Genomic DNA, 22,948 nt, shown 5'->3' with positions numbered 1-22,948 from the left:
CAGAGGCTAGAATGTAGGCAGTTGAGCCCTGGTTTTATGCCGGTCCTATGGAAGAGATACCCAACACAGACGCCCACCCTCTCAGAAGCGGGAAGACAAACAGAAGGCAATTGTGCCCACCAGGAAACACAGGCAATAGGGGCTTCAAGTGGCTGCTGTTGGTTGCCATCAGTTGTGCTTCAACTCGTGCCCACCCTACGTACAAGAGAGCAAATGGTGCCCAGTCCGGTGCCATGACTGTGGTCATTGGTATATTTGAACCTGCTGCTGCAGCCAGGGTGTCCATCCGTCTTGTGCTGGCTTAAAACTGCAGCCTGGCACCAAGATCAAGTAGGTAGGAGGGTCTCATACTCTGGAGGTGCTCTAGCCTCTCCATCCTCCACCTGCCAACTTCGAAGCCAGGGGCTTTCTGTTCTCCAGGCCTCCCTCCGATCGATGGCTCTTCCCTTCTGCATCCACAGGGGACGGAGGCTCTAAGGCAGTCATCAAGAATCGCCGCAGCCAAGAGAAGGGAATGGGAGAATGAGAGCGATTCATCAACAAGACTTATAAGGCGATTGGGCAATCCGTGATCGGGCTGTTCAGCTACCCAAATGGATAGCAGGATAAATTACCAGGAGAAGAATTAACAATTACCACCTCGGCATATTACAGTGTGAAGGCTTATTTAAGTCACCTGTCACTGGCCTTTTAGAGTTTTGGGGTGAACGAACGTTCAGGGATGCCTGCCTCTATGGGTTATGTCTTCCTTTGAACAACTGACTGGTGGGTTCCTGAGAAAATGGGCAAGTTCAATATTATAAATGGAATTTTGTCCTGGGGGTTACTCTTTCAGATCTCTCTCTCTCTCTCTCTCTCTCTCACCCTCCCTCCCCCATCCCATCCGATTTCCAGCAGACACTGGTTCCTAACACTGGCTTTCAATAGCATCGTATCTGCTCACTCTCACGCCCCACTAACATCACTGTCAAGTAGCTAATGACTCATAAGCAGACATGGCAGTGCAAACATGTAGCTGTCATTGAAAGGACCCCTGGCTAAGCCCTCTGTGAGACTGCTGAACCTTGAATAATCAAAACCCTCCCTGCCCCAACCCAAAGTTGAGTGAGTTTTGCGCACTGGGTTTTTCTTAAATCAGACAAAGTATGCTGGTGTCTTCTGTCAATGAGAAAGGGCAGGTTCTCTGGTGATTGGAGCATCTGCTGGCTGACCCTGAGACAATGTACTATGAGCTGTCCACGGGTTATCTGACTGAAAACCCCCAAGGTAGAGAAATCCTTCTCTATGTCACAGGTGTGCTGATACTCAGAGGTTCAATGGCTTGCCCAGGGTCACCTAGCTGGCAGGTAATGAAGTTTAAGTTTCAAGCTATCTGTTACCCTCCTTTGCCCAACTCAATCCCTAAGCAAGGTGCTCTGCTCAAGGATTCTCTGGAAAGCACCAGAAAGAAGCCAATATATATCGCATTATATACGTAGGAGATATATGTTGGCTTATATATGAGATATATACAAGCCTATATATAAGTAAGCTTGTATATCATGTATATTGGCACTTATGTGACATATTTATAAGTGCTATTGTGCTTCAGGCCAAAGTTTGCAGAGCAAATCCATTGCCCATTGAATTGTCTGTGCATCAAGCATCCCATGGCACTGGGATGCGCTCCCCACAGTGAGATCACGCTCACCCCATTTCCAAGCTGATTCCCCTGTTTTCCTTTCTTTTCTTTTTTTTAATCATTTATTGGGTGCTCTTATCACAATCCAGACATCCATCCATGGTGTCAAGCACATTTGCACATATATTGCCATCATCATTCTCAAAACATTTTCTTTCTAACCTATTTTCTTTTGTCCAAACTTTCTACCCCCTTCTTGCCTTCCCATCTCTGCTTTTAGGCAAAGGTTGTCCTTTTGATCAGATATAATTGGTTGTCCTAAAGGACAGATCCCTCTCAAGTGTTACCATTTAGTTTAGGGGCCTATCACGTGGCTGAGAGGGTCTCTAGAAATGACTTCAGTTCCAGGTCAGAAAGGACCATTGTCTCTGGGGGTTCTCCAGGCTCTGACAGACTGTGTGTGTGTGTGTGTGTGTGTGTGTGTGTGTGTGTGTGTGTGGATTTGGCTTTGTTTTGTTTGACTGTTTTTTCCCACTCTGTCCAGGCCTCTGTTGTGAACCCAGTCAGAGCCGGGGGTAGTGGTAGTGGGGCACCATCTAGTTGTGGTGTTCTCAGGTCAAGCAGGCTGTATGGTTCGAGCGGTGTATTTGTCCTTGAGACTAATTGCATCCTGAGGGTCTCTGATTTTCTTCACTCTCCTTTGCTCCAGACAAGAATAGACCAATAGTCACTTCTTAAAGGGCCACTCACAAGCAAGTAAGACCCCGGACACTGCTAGCCAAAGGAGGACGCGGTACATTGCCTTCCCAAACTATATTATGCCAGTTGATGCAGACATCCAAGTTTATGGTCCTTCACCCTTCCGTGTAGGAACTTTGTCTCATGAGGTGTTAGGTTATATCTCAGGAGTCTCCATGTGTGCTCTATTGTCTATATTAATATACATGCAGCACCTACAGTTATGTAAGCAGAAGTATCTGCAACCAAACCAGTATCTGTGAGTGAGTGAGTGAGTGAGTGAGTGAGTGAGTGAGTGTGCCCCTTACACGCTCCCACATCTCTCTTAACACATCTATGTAGGCATGGATCTACCCACAGATCCATCCTAAATTACTATTTGTTAATGCAATTGCTGCCAGATTGTCTACGTTAAAGTAATTGCCATTAAAACTCAAAACCAAACCCACTGTCTTCCTGTCAGTTCCAATCCACAGCAACCCGATACAGGGTTTCCAACGTGTTGTAGATCTTGATGGGAGCAGACAGCCTCATTTTTCTCCCAGGGAGCAGATGCTTACGTGAGTTTGAACCTTGCTCACCTGACATTGCCCCCAGAACTCCTGAGAGCAGTGGTACTCCACCTTCCTCATGCTGCGACCCTTTCATACAGTTCCTCTATGTTGTGGTGACCCCCAACCATAAAATTATTTTTGTTGCTACTTCATCACTGTCATTTTGCTATTGTGATGAAATGGTTGACCCCTGTGAAAGGGTTATTCGACCTCCAAAGGGGGATGCCACCCACAGGTTGAGAAGTGCTGCCTTAGAGTAATTCTTTTTTTTTTTTTTTTTTATAATTTTTTATTAGGGGCTCATACAACTGTTATCCCAATCCATACACACATCAATTGTGTAAAGCACATTTGTACATCGTTTCTCAAAACATTTTCTCTCCATTTAAACCCCCGACATTAGGTCCTCATTTTTCCCCTCCCTCCCCGCTCCCCCCTCCCGCATGAGCCCTTGATAGTTTACAAATGGGTATTTTGTCATATCTTGCCCTGTCCGACTTCTCCCTTCATCCACTTTTCGGTTGTCCGTCCCCCAGGGAGGAGGCCACACACAGTTCCATGCAATTGGTTCCCTCTTTCCTACCCACTCTCCCTCCACCCTCCCTGGCCTTAGAGTAATTCTCATCCAACACCAAACTGATTGCCATTGACCGAGCTTATTGTTCACCTCAGTGTCCTCCTTTGCCTTTGACCCTGGGATCATTGTATCAAGTCCTTCATATCTTTTATGGATTTTGCCCAAAAGCCTATTTTATTAAATGAGGCATCAAGATGGCCATTCCTGCCCTATTTTGGTTATTGTTTGCTGAACGTGTTTTCCCACGCTTTACGGTTTAGTTCATTTATGTCTTTGAGACTAAGAAGCATCATTTGTAGACAGCATCTTGGTGGATCACAGGATTTTGCTATTCTTTTTGTTGTTGTTTTTTTCATCCATTCTGCCTCTCTGGGTCTCTTTACTGGTGCATTTAAGTCACTGACAGGTGTGCGTTCACTGCTGCCATGTGATCGGGGGCGGGGTGGGGTTTAGTTGAGGGTCCCTTTGTTCCCCTGAAACTCTGTGCTGCATGCTTGCCCTTGGTGGCGACCTTCCTTTTCTTTCATTGTTGCTGACTTTGTGGTCACTGATCTGTTTTTCTTCTTCTTTCTGTTGGTGGTGAAGTTTGTTAGCTTTACTTTTACCCCTCAATATTTGCTTTTATCTTCCTAAGTTGAAACCTTTTTTCTTTCCCTTAGTATCTCCTTGACTTCCTCTCCATATAAAAACTCCATACCTCCACCATTTACTCCTCCTTTCTGCTTGATCTTGTCGGCATTTACCGATTGACATGTCTGGTTGCCTGTTTCTGCCTTTGTTTCTATTCTGCACATTCTTCCTCCGGGTGGATGGCAGAGTTAAGCTGTGCCATATTCTAATTTCAGGTCGCTGTCGGATGTTATTGGTTCTCAGTTTGAAGGGCCCCCTTTAATATTTCTTGTAAGGTTTACTTCGTGTTTCTATATTCCCTTAGTTTCTCTTTATCTGGAAATGTCCTAATTTTGCTGTCACCTTTGAGAGGCAGTTTAGCTGGATATATAATACTTGATTGGCATTTTTTCCTTCAAGGTTTTATATATGCCGTTCCATTACCTTCTTGCCTGCGTGATTTCTGTCAAGTAATCAGAGATTCGTCTTATTGGCTCCCTTTTATAGGTGACGTCTTTTCCTGAGCTGCTCTCAGGACTCTGTCTTTGATTTTGACCCGTTTCATTATATGTCTTGGTGCTTTCTTTTGAAGTCTATCCTGTGTAGGGTGTGTTGAGGCTCTGGGACGGACATCAGCTCGTCATTCGTGGTATTAAGGAAGGTTCCTGCCAGCAGATGTATAGCATTTCTCTCTGTGGGTTGTGGTTATTGCCTACATCTGGAATTCCACTCACACACGGATTTTTTTTCTTCTCCTGATAGTGTCCCATATAATTCTTGGGCATTCTTCATTTTGCTGGCTATCTAATTCTTAACTGGCATTTCTGTTCTTTCAGGGTTTTATAGATGTCATCCCATTGCCTTCTTGCCTGCATGATTTCTTATTCTTCCCCCCCCCCCCCCACTTGTTCCTCACACACATTTGTGTCAAAAGATTTGTTCCGCGTGTTGTTGATTATGTCTTTCCTCGGACACACGTCTGCTCCTACATCCTTCTGTTGAGTTGTCCATTTCTGAAACCGTGTAGTCAGTCTGTGGGCTCCTAGTTGCTGATTTTGTATGATTTCTAATTGCCTGTTTGTTTTATCGTTTGGGTTGAATTATTTTTCTGAATTCTTCTCTCGTTTTAGGTGTGTTTTGCTTGATTTTATCTGTGTCTTCCTAGGTGTTCTCTGTGATGCTTCATCTCTTGGGCGAACCCTATATTCCAGTCTTTTGAATTCATTATTAGGTCATTCTGTTGCCATTTCTTCCTCTGAAAGGTTTTCTCATTCTTTGTTCTGATCACTTGCTGAAGCCATCTTCTTCTTCTGCTACTGCTGCTGCTGCTGCGTTATGAGATGTGATGCTGTCGACTGTCTTTGAGGGGCTGAGTTGTTATTATATTTATTATTTAGGGGTTTTGTGCTTTGGGTGTGCTCATTTTGGGGTTATTTTGTTCTGTTTTACATGTGTTTGTTACGTTACGTGTGTTGTTCTGTACATTTTTTACACTTTGTCTATCTTTGCTTTGTCTCATATCTATTCATTAGCTTCACCTGAGCAGGCAGAGCTTGCCTGCCACTCTGGTCACTAGTCTGTTCACACGGCAGCTCTCACCACTGATATCTCGGTTGGCGGGGAAACAGCTGGGGGTGAGAGCATGGGTCTCGGCTGCTCTTGTAGGTTTGCCGAGGATGTGGCTGGCATTGTTGGTGAAATGAGGTGTCTGTCTGACAAGTCACTGGGCATGGTTTCGGGGAGATTTCTCACTGATCACTGGGCTGGGTGTTGAATGTGCAGTGGCTGGGTGGTTGGGGCAAGTGTGCCCAGGTCTTCAATCACTGTGTGGGTGGTGTGTGATGGTGGACCGGGGGTGGTTGGAGCAAGCACAGTTCTCTGGTTGCAGGTTAGAAGGTGGAGGGGGTGAGACAGAGGGATGCTGCCAGTCCACAGGTGTCCACCAGGAGGATAAATCCCTCTCCGCTTATGCAAGGCATGAGAGAGGGTGTGCCACTGATTTCAGGGCCCATGGTGCAGGTGACTGGGAGCCATAGAAAGTGCCATTGGGGTACAGGCTCCTGGCATGGTGACTGAGTGCAGAAGAAGGTGCCTCCAGTGCCCAGCCTTCCAGTGACAGTGGCTGAGTGGAGCAGCAGGCACTGCCAGTCTGTGGCTCCATGGCGCAGGGGGCTGGTGTCCAGGCCCCAATGCCATGACCAGAGCGGCTAGGCCCGCCAACCCACAGGTTCCCAGTGTGAGTGGCTGGATGGAAGGGAGGTGCCATCAGTCTGTGGGTGGCAGGATGGTGGTGGGTGCCACCAGACCATGGTCATACACAAGGAGATGCTGGATAAGGTAGATGGTGTGCACTGCAGGTCAGGGGCTCTAGCTTTCATAGGGTGGGAAGTGCCTCTATGGATGTGCATGCAGAGTAGCACTTGCTTGGCTGCCGCAGGCTGCGTGGGCTGCAGCTAGGTACACTGATTGGTTTTTGCAATATGGCAACACCATGCAGGCTGGGCAGGCAGGGCATGGGTGATCCGGAAGCCTTCATGTCTGCTCTTTCTGGACAATCTCTCCTTCTACTTGGCACTCAGGGAAGTGGCTTGGCCTTGCCTTTGACGCTCAGGATTGCAAAGTGTTCACCTGTGTCTGATTCACTTGCTTTCTTGAGTTTTTGTTGTAAGGGGCGCATTGCAGGGCATCTGAAGATGCTGCTATCTTGGACCCTCTCTCTATTGGTACTTTTAAGGGTACTCTCGGAAAAGGACAAAAGTTGAGCACAGGACTATGAGCTTGAGGGTCTCCTGAGGGTCTTGGGTCATGAGTTCGCTGTCAAGTCAACCCTCTGAGTCACAACCCCCTGAGTCACAACCCCCTTATGAGTGAAAAGTTGCCTGGTCCGGCACCACCCTCGCAGACCTTGCTCTGTGTGAGCATGTTGTTGCAGCCACTGTGTCAGTCCATCTCGTTGAAGGGTCCCCCCTTTCTGTTGACCCTCTCTCTACTCAACGAAGCATGAGGTCCTTCTAGAGCAGCAATTCTCAACCTGTGGGTCACGACCCCTTTGAGGGTCGAATGACCCTTTCACAGGGGTCACCCAATTCATAACAGTAGCAAAATGACAGTGATAAAGTAGCAACAAAAATAATTTTATGGTTGGGGGGGTCACCACAACCTGAGGAACTGTATGAAAGGGTCGCAGCACTGTTCTAGAGTGATTAGGACCTAAAGAGAGAGAATCATATATGGTATATATTATCTCCATAGTGATATATATGATCTCTAAAAATCATGCATGTGATATATGTGATCTAGAGAGCTTATAGATGTGATATGTATGATCTATATAAGTTATGCATGCGATATATTTGGCATGATATGTGTGAGCTATAAATCATATGGAGAAATATATATGTACATATGATCATCCTCCTCATGACAGGATATCCAGGATAATCTATACAGTATACAAGGGGGTAGCCCCCTCAAAATGGAAAAAACCTCCTCTGGGCAGAGCTTTTGCAGTACGCATTTTTCCTGCTAGGCAACCATCGAGCAACTCGCTCTGAGTTAGTGCCCCCAGTGACATCACCTGGGAAGGTTCTCTCTGGTCACAATGAATGTTTGATAAAAGCAGTTTCACTCAAACCTTGTTTTTTGTGATGGCCGATTTAGGAGAACAGTGTGCGGCTGTGAACTTTTGCTTCCTGCTCGGGAAAAATGCCGCAGAAACTGTGGTGATGTTGAACACAGCTTACAAGGACAGTGCCATGGGAAAAACGCAAGTGTACAAGTGGTTTTCTCATTTGGAAAATGGTGAAATGAGATTGATGACAAACCTCATTCTGTACATCCATTAATTTCCCTAATGGAGAAAAATATCAACTTGTAGTACATTTGGAGTTCATTCCACCAGGTCAGACTGTTCATCAAGCTTTCTATTTAGAGGTTCAGAAACGATCGCATAACAGTGTGCGACATAAAAAGGCCTACTTTGTGGCACATGGGGGCTGGCTTTGCCACCACGACAATGCACCCAGCCATCTCAGTGCACCAGGTTTTGGAAAAAAACAGCCCACCTCTCTCGCCCCACTCACTTTACTCACACGGACCTCACTCCGTGTGACTTCTTTTTGTTTCTGAGAATGCTGAGGGACACGAAAGGACAGTGATTTGACTACTACCTAGAAGAGGTGAAGGAAAAAATGAGGGAGGCGTTATCAGCCATCCAAACAGATGCGTTTGGAAAATGTTTCCAAGAATGGAATCACAGATTTGACAAATGTATTTAGTGTAATGGAGAGTACTTTGACGGTGATAAGTTTGTTTTATAAAAAAGAATTTTTTTAATACATAACTTAGCGGGGGACTCCAGTTTGGGGAGTATAGCCCCTTGTATATAATATATATGTAAACGGTCCAGGAATCAAGACTTGAAACTCTGCCTCCGGTTTGCTGGATAATCTCAAGCAAGTCACTCTACCATTCGGAGCAGCCCCTTGGCCTGTGTGGTGGTGACGGTAACCCCCAGGGCAGTTCTGCCCGTTCTATGGAGCCGCCAGGAGTCAGAGTTGACGCAAAGGCAGGGTGACATTGAGAGAGAGAGAGGGGGGATAGCTTCAGGGGAGCATCCTGGGGCATGCAGGGCTCTCTCCGGGGCTGAGACTGGGATAAAGAAGGTCTTCTTGTCAGGGGCAGTGGCTAGCACCTGGGGATGAGATGAGAAAGGCAAGCCTGGTGTTGGGGCTCTAGGAGAGCCTTCCACCTAAACCCCAACTCCCCCTCTAATGAGCAGCAGGACCTCATTGTGAGGCTTCCGTGCTATGACAGATGCCTTGTGTGTTTTAGCTCATTGAATACCCCAGCTAGCACTCTGAGTAAATATAATTATTTGTATTGTTCAAATGAGGAAACCAAGTCTCAAGGATATTTTAAAACTTACCCATACAGCTAAGCCCCCCCCCCCCCGAACCCCCCCCCCCCCCCCCTGATATATGAAAAATGCATTGAGGTGTGTGCCCCGCCTCATTAAGCAAACCCATTAAGTAAACATCCCAGCCTAGCTCCCATTTCAAGTAAACTCATTGGCGGGGGAAGGCAAGATAAACTGCCCCCATCCCAAGAGACATGGTGAGCTGAGGCCAACTATGCCCTCCAAACACACGTCCAGCCCCGTCTCACCCCCGTCCGCCCTGCCTGTGGCGCAGACAAAGGGACATCTCCGCTTCGATGTAACCGGATGCATTTTAGCGCGACATGGTGGGAAACAAGGGCTGAGAGATGAATGACCAGCCAAGGAGTAGTGACTCCCCAGATGGAACCTAGCCGAGAGACACAGTCTGCTCAGAACGGCCCGGGGCTGGCCCCTTGGCCTCTCTGGGGCATCATTCACATCGGGGCCTGTGATGGAGCCGCCTGTATGCAGCACCCTGAGGTTGTCTGACTGAACCTGAAGAGCAGTCACTCCTGCTGGCCTCCCCGGGTCTTCATCGGTGATGCTAAAGAATGGAAGCTGGAGGAGAGGCTTCTGTAGAAAGAGGAAACTGGGACCAGAAAATCATAATCATAATGGAAGAAGAGGAAGTTGGGAGAGGGAAGCAGAAAGAAGAGAGAGTGTATTGGAAACTCAAATTGCCACCTTCAGCTTGCAAAAGACTGAGCGTGCAAGGTGGGGAGTCAGGAGCCCGGGTACTAGGTCCTGAGGACCCCAGCGCACCAGCCAATCAGGTGGTGGGCCCTGGAAGGAAAGGGCAAAGGGCACCGGAGGGAGTAGCCTGGCCCTGGCCACAGGAATTTAAGAAAATCTTAGGCTCTGAGAGGGGTCGCGCCCCGGCCTGGCCCAAGGTCAGCTTCAGAATAAGTGGTTGCATCAGGCCTGAATGGCTCCAAAGCCCAAGCTCCCTCCCCTGCATGAGGCAGGGCGGTGGGTGGCCTGCATCCCTGCAACACTTCTCCCCTGTTTCAACCAACGAAGCACACACCGCCGAGGCAATTTGCAGAGAACCTTTTACCAGCGCCTACAGCACTTGCCCAAGAAATTGCATCCAAATGGAGATGTGATTATAATGGTGCACTGGGCGTGCACGGACACTGAAAAAGCCCCTCTTCTGCTGAGGAAGCACTTACTTTGGGGAAAGGAAGGGAGGGCATCAATTTAGCAGTGTCGTGTAGCTACTCGTGATGTATACTCACTGCAGGTAACCATTCTGGACAATTTGTCCGCACTCAGCGAGTGCGATGTTGAGGCTACTTCCTGGGTAATAAATACTGCCCTAGTCTGACACCTTACTCACGATCCCAGCCTTGCTGCACTGCCTAAGGCTCCTCCTCCAGGCAGGCGGCTTTGCCCATGCACTTCCCTCTCTTTAGGACACCCTTGCCACTCCTGATCTACCGAAGATTCTGGTCCACCGTGAGCACTTCTCCATGAAGGACCTCTCTCAAGTTAATCTGACCATGCCAGCCTTGGGCCCCCTACTGCTCCTGTACTTCATCACCCCGCTTGTAACTGTTGCACTTCTGGGCACCCGCTTTGTTATGTACACATCTGTTTCTTCCTGACTGTAAACTCAGGGACCCGTAAACCACATCTTAATTCATTTATAAAGCCGACCGAGCGGTGGCCCAGAGCAAAGGAGATACTAATATTTATTTATTTGATGGGCATATGGAAGGATGGGTGAGGGGATGGATGGGGAGATGGATGGATGATGAACGGGGAGATGGGTGGATAAACTGATGTAAATAAAACTGCAGAGGTGTCTCGTCCCCATGACACCAATTCTGTCAGGACACCTCTAGGCCTTCAGAGGCATATCTGGAGCCAGCAAGGCCCAAGGTGAATTTAGAATGAAGGAAGTTACAACCCTACCCACAAAAAGCATCCTATTGCTTTTATGTAAAACCAGTTCACATTATCTGCTCCTGTCATGCTCTCGCCCTCTTGTAAGCATTTTTGCAATGGATATAATCTTATTATCTTATTAGTCACAAACCATGGGTAATTTGCCTTATAAATTGATTTTGGTTGCCTGGTAAAGTGCTACATCAGCTACCACTGTGACTCAGCCCCCAGGGTCCGTAGCCAGAAGAGTAATCCACTCTGGGTGGGACGCAATGCCCTCTGTGTCCCATGGCAGGGTTCTGCCTGGGCGAAGGCTCCTGTGGCCTGATTGGCCCACTGACAGCCCACAGGAGCTCTCCTTCCCAAGGGGGCAGGCAGGCTGTCATTTCTGTTCCCACAGGGCAATCACACTGAGCACTTTCTGTCTTGTGCGTGGTATTTACATCTGACCTGGTCTCTGTGACTGCTGAACAATGTGCTATTCCACGATTTCTGCAGACAAAGCTTTCCCAAATACGCCATTTCTTTTTGGTTCCAACTTCTACCTAACGGCACTGTGTAAATCCACCCTAAAGCCCTATCAGTGATTGACTGGTGATGTCTGCCTCATGTCATGATCAGGGAAGGAGAGTCGTCGCCTAGTTTCCCTTACAGAATGGCACCCCTAGAAGTCACCCAATCTGAACCCAGAAGCTGCCCATGAGAAAACAGAGTCCCCTGGACAAGATACCCTGGACCAGGACCCTTCCAGTCACACAGACCTGGCTGGAATCCTGCCTCTGTCACGTGTTTCCTCTGTGGCATTGAGCGTGTTGACAAAGTTTGCTCCTCTCTAAACTGTGTACGATCACATTTAACTGGAAAGGCTGTTGTGAGGACTGAAGTATAAAATGCATCTATGCCACATCCCCATGATAGGGAGTGAAGAATACCTGTTGCCATCTTTCAAACCTTTAACACAGCCTTCATCCACCCATGCAATAACTCTCTTTGCTACTGCGGACCCTGTCCTGCTGTGGGCCATCTTTCCTTCTGCTTGAGCCCTTGGTATCAGCTCCTCCTTTTTCCCCTCCCTCCTTCATGAACCCTTGGTCATTTATAAATTGTTATTATTTTCATATCTTACACTGTCAGCTGTCTGAGACTCTCGATGGGGAACAGAAAGCCTCATCTTTCTCCCAAGGAGTGGCTGGTGGTTCCGAACTGCTGGCCTTGTGGTTAGCAGCCCCGCACGTAACCACTATGCCACCAGGGCTCCTCCCCATCTTTCCTTAAGCAAAGCAATATAAGGTAGTTATCCAAAGAGTAGACTGCTGGGTTCCAATCCCAGCTCTGCTTCTCACGGCCCATGTGGCCGCGGTCACGTAACACTTAAATCCTCTGTGTTCCAGACTCTCCAGATATACAACTCTCCAGATAATAAAGGTGCCAACCTTCAGGCTGGGAAAAGGATGCAATGAGTCAATACGAGTAAAGTGCTTAAAACAGTGCTGGCTTCTAAGCGAGGGCTCAGGGAGCAGCCGCTATACCTGGGTCATCAGTCAGGCTGCCGTCAGTGTTCGGGGGAAGTAGTAGCTCAGCTCCCAGGGTGAAGAGAGTTGATGTTCTTCAAAGTGAGTCTGCATGCCGTGGGTGCCCATCAACTGCAGGTGTTATTATTGTGCCGACGTTGAAAGTGACTCTCACTTATTCTGGATCTCACCGCTTCTGTTTTTGACCTTGTGGCTTGAACTCCTAGTGAAGCCAGGCAGGGACAGGAGAAGGGGATTGCCTCGTTGCTTCTGTGCTGGCAGCAAGGACGTTTCTCCCATGAGGCCTTGCCACTGCCTTTGTCACCAACTGATTGGTGGGTTCGATGTCCATGTTTCATTTGGTTTTATTTTAGCATTGTTTAAAAGGAGCACAATATAATCATCTGTGAACACCCTTAAATCATTCAGCAGGATGCAATAAAAACATCAAACTGAAAATTATGACTTGAGAAGCAAGCGTTTATTTCCCCTCCACCTGGGTGGGCAAGACCGAAGTTTGTACTTATGATAGATGGTGGGAAACAGAAAGGGAAGCCCACAGGGGAGAGCCAGCAGCAGAGGACCTCACTGAATAGCCTGACCCTAGAGCCTGGAGCCTCTCAGAGCATAGTGGTCTGTTATAAATGGGAAAGAAGGCCCAGGGGAGTTGAGTGGTGGGCCCAGGGTCACACAGGAAGACCTGGCCATCGGTGCTTTCAGGACCCAGATGTGATTTTAGTGCGAAGCCTACCTCCATGCAGGACCTCTAGGGGCCAACAAAGGAACCCTGTGCTCCTGTCTGAGTGAGAGGAGTCAACCCTTGTCCTGATCCTCTGAACTTGGCAGGAGAAAGCACAGCGGGGCGATGTGCCCATTCACCTAGCCAGTCATTCAACAAACAAGTATGAAGCGCCTCCTATCTGCCCCATCCTGGGCTGGGGTGTTGTGATACAGTGAGCCAGGGGAGATAGGGAAATAGCCCAAGAGGAGGATGCCCATTAAAGCAGGCATGCGGGGAGCAGCCACAAGACTGATCCTCCTGGAATAAAAGGAGCACCCACTGCACTAACCAGAAGACTCCGATTCGACAAACACAGGTAAACACTGTGCTAGGTGCTCCCCTATCTGTTGTCTCCCCTGATGCTCCAGCCATCCCTCTGACGGCCACTAGTGCTCTCCAGTTTATGGGTAATGAAACTGAGGGCCGCAGGGGCTCGGTAGCTTGGCTGAGGCTACACAGCCTGTCAGTAGTGGCATCCGGTCCTCCTGACCAAATTGAGCATTCTCGTCACCATCCTCCCACCACAGGAGTGGGGGAAGGATGAGACAAGCCTCGAGGGCCTGGGGAGATGCCCTACAGTGGTTGTAGGAGGGGCTTCAGGCAAGCAGGAGCCCTGGAGGGCAGGAATCTCGTTTGACCCACCTCTCCAGTCCTCGTGCCCTGCCCTATGCCTGGCACCCACTGTGAGTTAATGAAATGCTTGTTACCCTGGACTGGACCACTGGCTAGCTGGGTGAACGGAAGCCCTTCTGTGCCAAATGGTACCCCAGCTGCTATCCCTGCACCCCCAGACTACACTTCTCACTGGCTGAGGACTTCCCCCATCAACGGCGTTTTTGTGACTCTGCTGTCTGCACACAGATTGTCAAAGTGGGGAGGGGGGGAAGGAGGGGTTCCCAGAGCCAGAGTCACGCCAGCTTCTGCAGACAGCAAAGGGAGAAAAACATACTCTGAGCCAAAGGTCTCGTTGAACCAGAAAAATCATCTGAGACGGCCCTCCCGCTCCTTATCTTTGCCCTGCGGGGGCATGAACCACAGACACAAAGAACTGGGAGGCCCCCGAGGGAGTCCCGCCCCCTCCCGAGGGAGTCCTGCCCCCTCCCGAGTGAGTCCAAGCCCCCTCGTTTCTGAAGCAGGAAGCCAAGTGCAGGGAGGTTATCGTTCCCGCTCCAGGAGCCTCAGCAAGGCACCGGTGCCCGATGTGGGTATTCCAATGCTGGACTTCCTGAAAGGTAATTGGGGCTACCCCAGGGTCCAGAACAAGAAGGGGCATGAAATGCTGGGCCCTGCCTCCTGTCTAAAAGGCAAGCCCAGGCTGCACCAGCTGTGTTAGTGACAGAACCGGAGTCTAAACTCATCTGGGCTGACCCACAGAGTATGTGTCCTTAACGTGAGCTCTGCTGGTAGGAGATGATCCACAGTGAGTCCCAGCTGCCCGGGCTCGAAACGAAGAAGCAGAAGCCAGGCCAAGGCCGAGGAGCTTGACCTAGGCCTGGGAGGAGGCTGTGAGGCTGTCCTGGGCCCAGTGGGATTGGGTTCAGATGAACAATTGTGTCCAGTCCCTGAAGCAGGAGACCAAGGGGCAGAACCAAGAGGCAGTGTCAGGTGGGCATCAACTCAGCATGGACTCGCCAAGGGCTCGGATGTGGTCTATAGACACCAGGGGACATGTTCGAGGAAGCTTGGCAGCAGTCTTGAAGATTGACAGGTCGTCCTGGGGCCCCTGAGGCCATGGGCAGCCATGCTAACTGCAGTGCCAGCTGCTGGCAGGTCTCCCGAGTCTTTGGGCTGGGAAAACCTTGGTTGAGAAGCAATTTCCCCAGGCAGGGAAAAAACAGATATAAAATATTCCCTATCCAATTAAAAGGACTGCAGGAGGAGCCTCGTGGCGGTGGAGTGATGAAAGGCAAGCATCAATATTTTCAATATCAAAGACATGGGAGTGCCTTGTTCAGCTGGTGTTAGGTAGTGTTGAGTTGGTTCCGACTCAGAGCGACGCCGTGAGCCACGGAAAGAAACACGGTACCGGCCCGCTCCCTCCTCACAGTGGTTCTGATGTTGGAACCCCTGGTCGCAGCCACTGTGTCCATCCGGCGTGCGGAGAGTCATCCTCTTTTTCGCTGCCCCTCCGCTTTGTTGAGCCTGGTGTCCTTCTCCAGAGACTGGCCTCTCCTGATGCGTGCCCAACATCCGGGGACAAAGCCTCACCATCCTGACTTCCAAGACAGATTTGGTGGTTCTTTGGGCAGTCCACAGTACCTTCGACATTCCTCGCCAGCGCTAGACTTCAAACGAACTGGTTCTCCGTCGGTCTTCCTTGCTCAGTGTCCTACTCTCACATGCGTATGAGCTCAGTGAACATGCCTCTTGGCCCTCAAGATGACCTCCTTGCGTTTCAGTATTTTAAAGAGGTCTTGTGCGGCAGATCTCCCCAATGTGATGCGCCGTTGGATCCACCGACTGCTGCCTCCGTGAGCATGGATGGTGAGCCCAAGCAAGATGGAACCCTTGACGACTTCAATCTTCGCTTCATTCTTCATGGTGCTACCTACTGGTCCAGTTGTGAATGTTCGCTTTGTTTTGTCTTCGTTACATTAACTTGTAATCCACCCGGAGGCTGCAGTACTTGATCTTCCTCGAATGCTTCAAGTGCGTAAATGTGCTCAGTTCATAAATGGAGACCATTTTCCAGTCACCAGGTCAATGGCACCATGGGAAGAGGCCGGTGGGGTGAATTGCATGTCGACGCAATATCTCCTCAGGGCTCCACTGGAGGTCACTCCTCGCTTTCTCCCTGGGCTAGTCAGACCCCAGCCCAGCCCTCCCAGCCCCCTCAGCTCCAGATCCAGCTTTCTGGTGGGCATCTCAACTTGGGGGTCTGAACTGGCATGAGATTGTATCACAAGGAGCGCCACTCAAAATAACTTAACCTCAACTAAGCCAAGGCTTGATGATCTATAGAATCAAATTCTTAAAAGAGCAGAAGTGAAGCTGGGCTATTGGTTTGAGTGAATGAAAGGAGAGAAAACAGGAGAGTTTGTTAGGAGAAGGGGGCGGAGCTAAGGCTTCACAGGCACCTAGTGTGTGTTGGGCGCTGGCTTTACTAATTTCCTGTAATCAGGTGAGGAGTGGTGGTGTGGTGTGGGAGAGCTCTGTCGCCCACCTGAAAGCACATAGCTAGCCTTTGAAAAAGCAGAGCTCAAGGGTCCACTGCCATTACTTCTCAATTTAGAACCGTAGGCTTACTGTGGTTTAAGGGATTCTAGACATTGTCCAACTCATCCAACTGGACACCCAAGACCCTCAGAATCAACCTGAGGACAGCGAGTTCAAGTCCTAGCCAAGGGTAGTAGAGCCTGGGCTTGACCCTCCCTGGTGATGGAGAGCTCACTGCTAATACGGTCGTTGTATTCTTGAATCACATGAGTGAGTTATACAGTTCTTCCTCCTGTTGACCCAGGATGTAGTCCTCGTGTCCAGGTTAAAGAGTACTGCTCGCAGTCCCAGCTGCAGAGCCCATGTTGACTCAGAGCAGCCCCCTAGGACAGGGTGGAGGGGCCCTGTGGGTTTCCAAGGCTGCAACTCTTTCCAGGAGCAGACTCAGCCTTCTCCCTCGGTGGGCTCCAACCCCTGACCTTGCAGTTAGCAGCCCACTGCGTAACCCACTGCCCCGTTGAGGGTCCTTCCGGGTTAAATAAGGGAATGCCGATCACGCGCCCAGTACAGTGCCCGCATCACCCAAAACTCCATCCCACTTTACCCGTTACCGTCTGGCCTGTACCTCTCTTTCCCTCGGGATGCCGGGAAACAAATTTCATTCTTCCTCCCTGAGATCAGATCTCTGAAGCCTCTGCTTCAGGGCCCCCCTGAGGCTGTGCTTGCCCAGGATAAACAAATCTCCCAACCCATCTCAGACGCTCACTGGTAAGCAAGAGCCAGTGCTACCCACGCTATGATTCCCAGCTGCTGTGGTGAGTGAGCTGTCAGAGAAACTGATGAAACCAACCAACCAGTCTCGGGGGGCTAGCCAGGGCTCTAAATCATGACCCCTGCAGGAAAGGGGTGGTGGCTAGCCCTGCAAGGACAATCTCCCTCATCGATGGCCAGAGGTCCACCAGTTCATATCCACGGCCTGCCCACTCCGGAAGTCCTTTTGAATAGAAGGAAAGAGCCAAGCCCCTGCCCCTGCTCAAAGTTAAATTACACCCTGTTCGACCCCAGCCCTTATCTAAAGACAGGCACGATGGGCCCCTCTCAAATCCAGCTTGTATGTTTCCGCTATGGAACCGGGTCCATTCCATTCAAAATCAGAGATTACCACCTCTTTACTGGGCCTTGGAGGAGAAAGGTGGAGCTTTCTATGCCTGCGAAGAAGTCCAGTCTCAGAAACTCACAAGGGCAGTTCTACCCTGTCCTATAGGGTCTCGATGAGTCAGCATCAACTCGATGGCAGTGAGTTCAGGGCTTGAAAGGAACCCTGGTGGCACAGTGTGTTACATATTAGGCTGCTAACCACGTGGTCCGCAGTTCGAACCCACCAGCAGCTCCAAGTGAGAGAGCTGGGGCTTTCTGCGCTCGTAAATACTTGCAGTGGCAGAAACCCAAAGGAGCAGCTCTGCTCTGTCCTGTAGGGTCACTGGGAGTCAGAGGGCAGTGAGTTTTGAGTGGCTTGATTGAGCCTTGAAGGGAATCTCCCCCACCCCCATGTAGTCCCTAGATGGGGAAGGTAAAGTCCAGAGAAACGTGATGGCTCGTCTGAAGTCGTACAGGAACTATCTGAGAAAGGCCTCCGCTTATTAATACAAAACACGGGAAATGGGGCCGTGAAGCAAATGCTCCCGGAAAAGGGGGAGAAGAAAGGGTAGTGAAACCAGAAAAAAACACTGTCTCGTCTTTTTCACCCTCTGGGTTGGACTTCCACTGCCCCACCCCACCGACCAAGCCCCTTGCCCCCTGGAGGCAATATTCGAATATGTGACAAGCACACACTAGGGCATCAGGAACCCCGAGGTCCATCTGCCAGCTGGGCCAAGCACTCCGTATGAGGCCTTGAACATACCACCTCATGTCTCTGTGCTCCGTCTTCTCATCAGTAAACAGGGATCAGGGACTTGTTCCTCAGAGGAGTCTTGTAGCAATTAAGCCAGTGTCGAGACTCAGGGTTCCCAGTCAAGGTGGGGTCAGGTAGAAGCTCTGTGAGGGCCACAGCCTTCATGAGTCTGGAAGTTCGTGTCCCCCGAGACATGCTTGGTGATCTGCTTCAGAGAAATCAGTCATTGGTGCCCAGTCCAGCCCTGACACACATGGGCTTGCTATGAGTCGGAATCCACTCAAGGGGGACCGGCTTGGGTTTGATGCATGATAAAGCAGGGTGCTGGCTTCCTCGGTTGCTGTAGCGAAGCCCCCCAAGCTGGGTGAGTTAGAAGACCAGAGATGCAGCTGTTCACAGTCCTGGGGGGCGACATAGCTGAAGGCAAGGATGGTTTCTCCAGGACCCTATTAGGGAGCATCAGTCCTGGGCTGCTCTCTTCACTGCCGGTGACTGCTGACCATCCCCGTGGGTCCTTGACCTCCACACTCACACGCCTTTCCCCTTGGGTGTCTCTGTAGCCAAATGTCCTCCTTCTTACAAGGACACCTGTCACCTCAGGTTTAGGACTCACCCTAATCCAGCATTGGCCTCATCTTAGCTTGACCGCACCTTCAGAGCTTCTGTATCCAAACAAGGTGGCACTCATAGGTTTCAGGAGGCTATGCATTTGTGTGGGATGGTGTTGGATCCAGTGCCGGCTGGAAAACCAGCTTTGAAGTGGACACAAGATCAGGCACTGGTGCAACATTGTCATGTGGCATGACCAGCACTTGTTTGTGGACTGAATAAGTAACTGAACAAGACCCCAGTCTGTTGCGGCTGAGCCAAGACCCCACCCAGGGCTGACCTCTGCCCCCTCCCTCCTGTCTTGCAGCTCACATACCTGCCCCCACCATGGGGCGAGTGCCGCTCCTCAGAGATGGGGCTCGACTTCTTTCCTGTTTACAGCATCACCGCCTGTCGGATTGACTGTGAGACTCGCTACATCGTGGAGAACTGCAACTGTCGTATGGTCCACATGCCAGGTCAGTGCACGGAAGGGAGGCCACGGGGCTCTGCTGGGGACCACCTGGGCCCTACTTTGCGTGGAAAGAAAATGCCACTGATGTCAACCCAGGGTGTCCCCCTGTGTTGGAAGTGAACTGCTCCTGAGGGTTGTCTCAGCTCTACTCTTAGGGAAACAGATCATCGGCTTGTCTTCCCAGGTACCACTGGGTGGGATCAAACCGCTCACCTTTTGGTTCATCGTGCATTGCTCAGCCTAGCAGAATGCACTTCCTCACACCCTCAGAGGCCAGAGGACTGCTGTTCCAGGAAGACACCCTTAGTTGGTGCTTACACATTCATGAGCCCCTGGGTGGTACAAATGATTAATGTCCCTCTGCTGCTGACCAAAAGGATAAGGGTTCAAATCCACCCAGAGGCACTTGGAAGAAAGGCCTGGCAAACTCCTTCTGCAGAGTCAACCATCGCAAACCCTATGGAGCACAGTTCCACTCGGACAGTCATGGAGCTGCCAGGTCGGTGTTAGCCCCACAGCAACCAAAGAAAGCAGGTGGAGGACAGGGACGGGGAAGCATGCAGACCAGCCCCACGGCAGCATCCTGGCATCCAGGAGCAGCCACATGGCGGGGGAAAATGTTCACTCCCGGGCTTCGGGCCGTTTACCACCTGCTGGCTGCTCTTGCTCCTGCTGTCTGCATCCAAAGGTGAAGGTGAGCCGCCCCTGCTCGTGTGGCTCAGGTTCCAGCATCCAGATGTTTGATGCTTTTGTTCAGACATTCGCCGTTCTTTGCCTCCAAACGCCTCACACTCTTTCCAACGAGGCAGAAGTTCATCCGTCAGCACATAAATGTGCCCGTGCAGTTCTGTTGTTAGACTATTAATACATGTTGTTAGACTATTCATACACGGAGCCACCCTCGTCAGAGCAGTCGGCGTGTCAGAGGCAGAAGCACAGAGCGGGAGCTCGTCGGGGTAGGAAGTATTGGCGCGCAGGAGGGCAGCTCGCAGGCAGGGGCCTTCGCTTGTGATTCAGGTTCCTCCCCTCGCTGTGTGACCTGGCAAAATCACTCAACCTCTCTGTTCACTCACTCACTGCCAGCGGGTTGAGGTTGACTCAGAGTGACCCCAAAACACAGGGTCATACTACCCTTATGTGTTTCCAAGACTGTAACGCTTTATGGAATCGAAAGCCCTCTCTTTCTCCTGAGGAGGAGCGGCTGGTGGTATCGCACTGCTGACCTGGGAGTTAGCAGTGTGTAACCAGTGTGTAACCACGGCGCCACCAGGGCTCCTTCCAGTAGTTGTTGCGAGGATAAAACCAGGCTAAGATGTAACAATGCTTTGTCATCGGTGGAAATCAGAGGTGGTTGTGTTGTTTGGCGAAGTGGCCAGTTGACTGAACACCCGCTCTGTGCCGAAGCGTTATTTTATATCAAATGGTTTTTACTGTGTTTTCAAAAGAAGCCCTTGTGGGTCGGTGGGTTAGGATTGGATAGCTGACCACAAGGTTGGCGGTTCAAACCCGCCAGTTTGCTCTGGAAAGATGAGACTCCCTGTTGCTGTAAAGATTTACAGCCTCAGAAGCCTCGTGGAGCAGTTGTCTGGTGACTTATAGGGTCACTTTAAGTTGGGGTGGACTTGATGGCAGTGGGAATGGGTGGTATATTTCATGTCATATCGCACCTTGTTTGAGTTTACTAAATCCTCATATTGGACCTTAGTTCATTTACCAAGGCTTCTGCTGTCACAACCCATCTGTACTGAACACCCTCATGGCTAAGTCCATCAGGAACCAGTAACCTCTTTCGTTTCTAAAATGAGTGTGACTGGTCTCCGACATTGCTTCTGAGCTTCCTAGAAGACAGAGCAAAAAGAGAAACCTCGGCAAATTGTTATTACTGGAAAGGAGAACGCCTACCAGCTCTTCCACGCGGTGAAAGTGTTGGGAGGACATGGGAAAGGAATGCCATTGTGGCGGACTTTAAGCTTAGCGCTTAGAAAAAGAGAAGAGTCGATCCTTCTACCTACGAAACACTACTGCATCTCAGCTACGAATGTGGAACTGTGGGCAAAATGGCACAGGGGTTTACAAAGCCATCCTTGCGCACCTCCAGCAGACGGACGTGGTGGGGAGAGGCCCTGCCTTGGAGCAGACTGACCGGTTCAACCCTCCTCCATCACTGACGAGCTCTGCTGCCTTGGCTCAGCAGATTTTTAAGGCGTGAGCCAGACTGGAAAGAGGACCTATGCGGGCTCAGGGGAGTGGGCATGCCCAGTAGGTCACCTCTGAGCTTGAGTGATCAAGACGGGCCTCACCTGCAGGAAGTCATCGGGCTTCTGCAGCCATCTGGGAGAGATTAGCCAGGCGGGTGCTGTGAACACCACTGCTGGGGGAGATGAGCAACCTGCCCAGGGTCACAGAGCAAATACAAGGCAGCACTGAGTTAGAGGCAATGTTCCTGACCCCAGATCTAGCGCTCTTCTGTCCCCAAGTCCTTCCTCCTGGACAATTCTGACCAATGGCCCCCACTCTGGTGGCCACTGGCAGACTTCCATTCCTCCCAGGGAATGGGACCCACTCACTTCTTCAAGCCCGAGGAGGGGAGGTATGATGGGCAGCCAGGATGCTGCCTAAGTCCCTTTCGCTCGCCTTTCTTCTTTGCAGGGGATGCCCCTTTCTGTACCCCTGAGCAGCACAAGGAGTGCGCAGAGCCGGCCTTGGGTGAGTCCCACCACGGAACCCTTGGGTGGGGCGGGGTGGATTGCACACAGTGGAGGTGCTGCAGGGACATGGAGAGGAACAGGGAGAGAAAGGGAATGTGGGGTGGGGATGGCAAAGGAGAGGGAGCTGAGGGAGCTCAGGGGTGAACAGAGAGTGGACCATGCGAAGTGAGCGGGCACAGAGGAAGCTGGACAATCCGGTGCTGCTCAGAGCGGGAGGCTGCGGTCACTCCAGAGAGGCCCTGCCTATCCCACATCCCTTTAGCCCAGGAAGGTCAATCTGCAAATAGAACACTATGCCCCCCCCACCTCCCGTGCCACCCAGGTGGGGAGTTGCAGACTGAGATACCTCCTGGGGGGCCCATCTCTGGAGATCTGCGGGGAAGAAGAGCTCATGAAAAGCTGCACCCCTAAAGTGAGCCCACATCCCGCATCTCTCTGGACTCCCACTCCACATCCCGCATCTCTCCGGACCCACGCAATGTTTGTTAAACAAGACACACTGAGAGAGGCCTGAGACTTGTGGATCCGTATTCTGCACCTGCACCTGCAGGAGTCACGTGGGATATGTCTGACTTCAGGTCCAGGCTTCTCCAGGGGGTAACTGACCAAGAGGAGGGGTGGCGTCCACTGTTGACAGAGATCCAGGCTCTCTGTCAGAAAAGAGACTAAGGCATCCAGAGACCCTGAGATGCTGAGAAGAAAAGGGGGGAGGAGAGAGAAAAGGTATGATTTTTCTCATCCTAATTAGAAGAGAGGAGAGAAAAGGATTGCGGTGGGAATATTTGGGCTGCTAACAAGGTCAGCAGTTCAAAACCACCAGCTGCTCTGAGGGAGAAAGATGAGGCTTTTTGCTCCTGTAGAGAGTTACCGCCTCAGAAACCCACAGAGGCAGTTCTACTCTGTCCTA

General features: G+C 50.6%; 1 protein-coding gene across 1 annotated transcript in view; it reads left to right on the top strand.

The window, feature by feature from the left end:
- ASIC2 (acid sensing ion channel subunit 2) overlaps positions 1-22,948 on the top strand; it is a 295,046-nt gene that overhangs the window by 260,209 nt on the left and 11,889 nt on the right. Inside the window, exons 5-6 of the mRNA XM_045299995.1 lie at positions 19,187-19,337; positions 21,983-22,039. Coding sequence (XP_045155930.1) covers positions 19,187-19,337; positions 21,983-22,039 — 208 coding nt within the window. The remainder of the gene's footprint in view (positions 1-19,186; positions 19,338-21,982; positions 22,040-22,948) is intronic.

The sequence above is a fragment of the Echinops telfairi genome, unplaced genomic scaffold (assembly GCF_000313985.2).
Source record: "Echinops telfairi isolate 266 unplaced genomic scaffold, ASM31398v2 ScPeMD7_7458;HRSCAF=8496, whole genome shotgun sequence".
Taxonomy (NCBI): Eukaryota; Metazoa; Chordata; class Mammalia; order Afrosoricida; family Tenrecidae; genus Echinops; species Echinops telfairi.
This window is presented reverse-complemented; position numbering and strand designations above follow the sequence as displayed.